This window comes from Sturnus vulgaris, unplaced genomic scaffold (assembly GCF_052056855.1).
Source record: "Sturnus vulgaris isolate bStuVul1 unplaced genomic scaffold, bStuVul1.hap1 Scaffold_141, whole genome shotgun sequence".
Taxonomy (NCBI): Eukaryota; Metazoa; Chordata; class Aves; order Passeriformes; family Sturnidae; genus Sturnus; species Sturnus vulgaris.
In genome coordinates this window covers 1,602,532-1,608,531 of record NW_028276063.1, presented here as the reverse complement: position 1 = coordinate 1,608,531, position 6,000 = coordinate 1,602,532, and the positions used below count along the sequence as shown (strand labels likewise).

At 54.5% G+C, this 6,000-nt stretch overlaps 1 protein-coding gene across 1 annotated transcript in view; it reads left to right on the top strand.

Annotated features, from left to right (window-relative positions):
• The first annotated feature begins 290 nt into the window (after positions 1 to 290).
• LOC148219416 (uncharacterized) overlaps positions 291 to 6,000 on the top strand; it is a 106,525-nt gene continuing 100,815 nt past the window's right edge. The window contains exons 1-3 of the mRNA XM_088157603.1: positions 291 to 360; positions 547 to 784; positions 869 to 1,133. Of these exons, the coding sequence (XP_088013729.1) occupies positions 306 to 360; positions 547 to 784; positions 869 to 1,133 (558 nt within the window). The 5' untranslated portion in view covers positions 291 to 305. The remainder of the gene's footprint in view (positions 361 to 546; positions 785 to 868; positions 1,134 to 6,000) is intronic.

Below are 6,000 nucleotides of genomic sequence, written 5' to 3'. Positions count from 1 at the left end.
GATTGCTGGGACTCCCAGCAGCCTGGGGAGGGCGGGGACCGAGTAGATGGGGGACCCCCAATACAAGCGTGACCCCCAGCAGCTGGGACAGGGGGGGAACCCCCAAACACCAAAGGAGAGGGACCATTCCCAGGGACTCCTGGGAGGCATTTTCAGGGCTGAATGTTGGTGTTTGGGAGGTTTTCATGGACCCGAGATGCTCGGGGACTTGTAGAGATGGAGTTGGGCAGGAGGAACCCACAACACAACGCGCTCATCCCTTGTTTTCCCCAAACCAGGATTTCCCATTCCCAACCCTTGGCCCGATGGAGGAGGAGGAGGCTGCGAGGAAGACGAAGATGCCCCAGGAGCCGCAGGCAGGTGAGGAGGAAGTCAGTGCCCCTTTCCCCCTCTGTCCTGCTCCATCTCCCAGCCCAGCACGGCCCCCAGCTGCAGGACAACCCCGCTGCTGACGCCGTCCTGCCGGGGACGCGCTGGGGGGATCTCCTTCCCCTTCCCTCTGGCACGGAGGCAAATCCCATCCTCTGCTTGTCCTTCCTGCCCCAGACAAGGAGCTGAGCACGGAGAGCAGGGAGGACAAATCCCCGCAGCAGAACCTCGTGGAAGAGGCCGTTTGGAGCGGCTCCACGGCACAGGAATGCAACGGGGAGGAAAATCCGCGGAGATCCCGCACGAGGAGGGGCTGCAAACGCAGATGGCGGGGATCTGAGGAGGAAAGCCCCAGCCTGGGCCGGGGGGACGACCACAGATGGAGCCAGAGCTCGGAGCTGGTGGTCCATGAGCAGCTTTGTAATGGGGAGAAGCCCCACAAGTGCTCAGGGTGTGGGATGAGCTTCAGATGGAGGAACAAACTGATTCAACACCAGAGGATCCATACTGGGAAGAGGCCCTACAAGTGTGGGCAGTGTGGTAAGAGGTTTCCCACCAGCTCCAGTCTCCTCCTTCACCAGCGGATTCACAGGGATGAGAGGCCCTTCCGCTGCCCTGACTGTGGGAAAGGCTTCAAGGAAAACGGCCATCTTGTCAGGCACAAGCGCATCCACACCGGGGAAAAGCCTCACGAGTGTGAGGAGTGTGGGAAGAGCTTCAGGGACAGCTCCAGCCTGATCCGCCACCAGAGGACCCACACTGGTGTTGGGGGTTGAATGCTTTGCTTTTCTTTCTGTGGAATTTCTCCCATTGTTATGCTAATTAATTGTGGCTACACCTTAAAATGACAGATAATGTTCTCTCGTAGGGGGGTGGCTGGAGGGGGAGGGGGGGGGAACCGGAAAAGGAAAGGTGGGATAGGGGGGTCTGGAGCGGGGGACGCCCTCTCGCTTGGCTCCTGGAGTGGGAAGACCACCTGGGCTCTGCTCTGGCATCTTCCCCTGTCATCCCAGCGCTGAGATCCACGCTCCCTGCCTTTGGACATCGCTCCGCGGCTCTCCCAGCTCACCCTACTACCTCCGGACACTCTGCTGAGCACCACGACCGACACCGTGAGGGGGGAGTAACTTTCCCCATCCCCGCTCACCCCTGGGCCGCAGCCGCCATCACCCAGCCCTCTTCGACTGCGCGGGACCTGCCCTGCCCCCACAGCACCGGTAACAGCACAGGGAGACGGCCTGCGGCCAGAAGGGACTGGAGCGGAGCTAGACTGTTTCTGTTGCCAATTTTTATAGCTGTTGTTGTTTTTCTGCTTTGTTAAATACCAGTAAAGAACTGTTATTCTCATCCCCATATCTCCTGCCTGAAGGTGTCTGAATTGGACCTAAAATAATTAAAAGGGAGGGGGATTGCACTCTGCATCGCAGAAAAAGGGGCTCCTGCCTTTCCTTAGACCATACCTGTCTTTCAAACCGAGACAGATTTTGGCGCCCAACGTGGGGCAGTGCCTGAGGGCATTGAGAGAGGGGTAGAAAAGGGGATAACAGTTCTTAAATTACCCAAGCTTGTGGTAGGTGACACCATGCTGTCCAGCTTACCCTGGATTGGCCTCCATGTGGTCACTGCTATATCTCTCCCATTTGCAAGCCCTTTTTTAAACATGAGTTTCATAACCAAGGTTACTGTGGCTATTATCCAGTTTATTATGTGGGTTGATCAGTTGAGGAATTCATGGATTTTTAATTTTCTCTGGAAGATGGCCACATGGATTCAGAGCTATCACACTCTAAGTGTGTGTTTCTGGGGCTACTTCAATAATGGTACTTACTGTGAGGAAGTGGCAGCAGGTGAAATTTTTTCTCAACCCATCACAGGGTTTTTGAAGTTCACCCCACCAGTCTTCAAGGGGTTCCAATCCACTTTAAATGCTAATGACATTATATTGTGGCTAGTGTTGCTTATATCCCTGTTAAACCTGTTCTATCTAACATTCAGAGATAAGGGGAGATTGACTTGGATAACAACCCTGATACCTACCCGAGGAAATAGTGATGTTACCCCAGAGCCTGATCCTGTCCCAGAGACTAGGGAGGTTACCCCAGAGCCTGATCTTGTCCCAGAGACTAGGGAGGTTACCCCAGAGCCTGATCCTATCCCAGAGACTAGGGATATTACCCCAGAGTTTGACCCTGCTCCACAGCCCACCTCGAAAAGGAACCACCCAGAATGGGTGGGGGTGCTAGCGAAGGAGATACGTGAGATGGGCCAGATGCTGAAGGAGTACCTCTCCCCAGCTGGTGAGAAACCCTCCCCCTGCCTTAAAGAGGGAGACTCTGGTGGTGCAGCAGTGGGACCCACAGATGTTACATCTGTCCAGGTTCCAGCTGAACTGCAAGGGCACTCACAGCCAGCAGCAGTTGCCCCTGTGGAAACTAGGAAGTCTAAGATGAAAACAAGGCACCTAGATAATAAGGGTCAGGAAGGGGGCCCCTCACAACCAGCAGGGGAGCCAGAAGTTGAGATCATCACCGAGTCCCTGTCATACGAGAGTCTCCGTAACCTGCGAAAAGACATTGTACGGCGGGGCCGTGAGGCTTTTACAACCTGGTTACTGCGGGTCTGGGACCTTATGGGTACAGGTGTGCAACTGGATGGTACTGAGGCAAGGAATTTGGGAGCCTTGACCCAGGACTCAGGTGTGGACCAGGTATTTGTAAGGGAGACAGGTCTCCTTTCCCTCTGGGAGCGACTTTTAATGAGTGTGAGAGAGAGATTTGTCCACAGAGAAAGAATGCAGGAGTACCACCAGAGAACACGTTGGAATACCCTTGAGGAAGGGATCCAAAAGCTGAGAGAAGTGGCAGTACTGGAGGTGCTCTTTGGGAGGGATGGACAGCATGACAATGACCCTGACAAGGTCAGGTGCACAGGGCAGATGTTGTGGAATCTGGCAAACCTGGGGCCATCTCAATATACCCCCTTTATTGCAATGATTGATGCTGATACCAACCAAGTGACAGTGGGTTCTGTTGCCAACAGGCTCAGGAATTATCAGAGTATGATGGCTGGCCCAGTGCAGGCTCATGTCTCTGCTGTGGCTAAGGACCTCAGAGAGGAGTTTAAGGAGGAGATGAAGGAGATAAGGGAAGAGGTGAGGAAGATCAGTGCAGCACCAGTGAGAGTCATGGACCCCAAAAGTAGAGCCCAACGCCCCCCAGCTAGGGAGAGAGGGTACACCCCACGTGCTGACCTGTGGTTTTTTCTACGTGACCACGGGGAAGACATGAGAAGGTGGGATGGGAAACCCACTTCTGTCCTGGCAGCACGGGTGCGCCAAATCAGGGAGGGGAACACCAACAGAGGGAACTCCACTAAAGTGAGGGTAGCCTCAGCCTCCCATGGAGGTGCAGGGTATTACAGAAGGGAGGATGATCTGTCAGATCCCCTTGAAGGAACCTCCAGTATGTATGCCCAGGAGAGAAATAATAACCAGGGCTAGAGGGGCCCTGCCTCTAGCCAGGGAGAGGCACGGGAAAACCGGATCTTTTGGACGGTGTGGATCCGATGGCCTGGCACATCAGAGCCACAGGAACACAGAGCATTGGTTGACACTGGTTCACAATGTACATTAATACCATCAGGACATGTCGGAAAGGAACCTGTTTCAATTGCTGGGGTTACAGGGGGATCTCAGGAATTGACTCTGCTGGAGGCTGAGGTGAGCCTGACTGGGAAAGAGTGGCAGAAACATCCAATTGTGACTGGCCCAGAGGCACCATGTATCCTAGGCATAGACTTCCTCAGGAATGGCTATTACAAAGACCCAAAGGGACTCAGGTGGGCTTTTGGAATAGCTGCTGTGGCAGCAGAGGGCATTAAGCAGTTGAACACCCTGCCTGGGCTATCAGAAAACCCATCTGCAGTGGGACTCCTCAGGGTGAAAGAGCAACAGGTGCCAATTGCTACCTCAACAGTGCACCGCCGGCAGTACCGGACGAATCGAGATGCCGTGATCCCCATCCACAAGATGATCCGTGAGCTGGAGAGCCAAGGGGTGGTCAGCAAAACCCACTCACCCTTCAACAGCCCCATCTGGCCTGTGCGTAAATCGGAAGGAGAATGGAGATTGACAGTGGACTATCGTGCACTGAATGAGGTGACTCCACCGCTGAGCGCTGCCGTGCCGGACATGCTGGAACTGCAGTACGAGCTGGAGTCCAAGGCAGCAAAGTGGTACGCCACCATTGACATCGCCAATGCATTCTTCTCCATTCCTCTGGCAGCAGAGTGCAGGCCTCAGTTCGCTTTCACCTGGAGGGGTGTGCAATACACGTGGAACCGACTGCCCCAGGGGTGGAAACACAGCCCCACCATCTGTCATGGGCTGATCCAGGCTACACTGGAGAAGGGTGGAGCTCCAGAACATCTGCAGTACATTGATGACATCATTGTGTGGGGGGATACGGCAATGGAAGTATTTCAGAAAGGAGAAAAGATCATTGAGATTCTGCTGGGAGCCGGCTTCGCCATTAAAAAGAGCAAAGTCAAAGGGCCTGCCCAAGAGATCCAGTTCCTGGGAGTAAAGTGGCAAGATGGACGGCGCCAGATCCCCAGTGAGGTCATCAATAAGATCACTGCAATGTCTCCACCAACCAGCAAGAAGGAAACACAAGCCTTCCTAGGTGCCATAGGCTTTTGGAGAATGCACATTCCTGAGTACAGCCAGATTGTGAGCCCTCTTTACCTGGTCACCCGCAAGAAGAACGATTTCCACTGGGGCCCTGAGCAGCAGCAAGCCTTTGCCCAGATCAAGCAGGAGATTGCTCATGCAGTAGCCCTTGGCCCAGTCAGGACGGGACCAGATGTGAAGAACGTGCTCTACTCTGCAGCCGGGAACCATGGTCTGTCCTGGAGCCTTTGGCAGAAGGTGCCTGGTGAGACGCGAGGCCGACCACTGGGGTTCTGGAGCCGAAGCTACAGAGGGTCCGAGGCCAACTACACTCCGACGGAGAGGGAGATCTTGGCCGCCTATGAAGGGGTCCAAGCTGCCTCAGAGGTGGTTGGCACAGAAACACAACTCCTCCTGGCACCCCGACTGCCAGTGCTGAGCTGGATGTTTAAAGGAAAGGTTCCCTCAACCCACCATGCCACTGACGCCACATGGAGTAAATGGATTGCCCTCATCACACAACGTGCCCGTATTGGAAACCCGAATCGCCCTGGGATTTTGGAGATTATTACCAACTGGCCGGAAGGGGAAGACTTTGGCCTTGCCGACGAAGAGGAACAGGAACAGGTGACCCGGGCCGAAGAAGCCCCACCGTATAACCAACTGCCAGCAGATGAAACATGCTATGCTCTTTTCACTGATGGTTCCTGCCGCATCGTGGGGATGAACCGGAAGTGGAAAGCAGCCGTATGGAGCCCCACACGACAGGTTGCACAAGCTACCGAAGGAGAAGGTGGATCGAGTCAACTTGCTGAACTCAAAGCTGTTCAGCTGGCCCTGGACATTGCTGAAAGAGAGAAGTGGCCAAAACTCTACCTTTACACTGATTCATGGATGGTAGCCAATGCTCTGTGGGGATGGCTGGAAAGGTGGAAAAAGGCTAACTGGCAACGTAGGGGAAA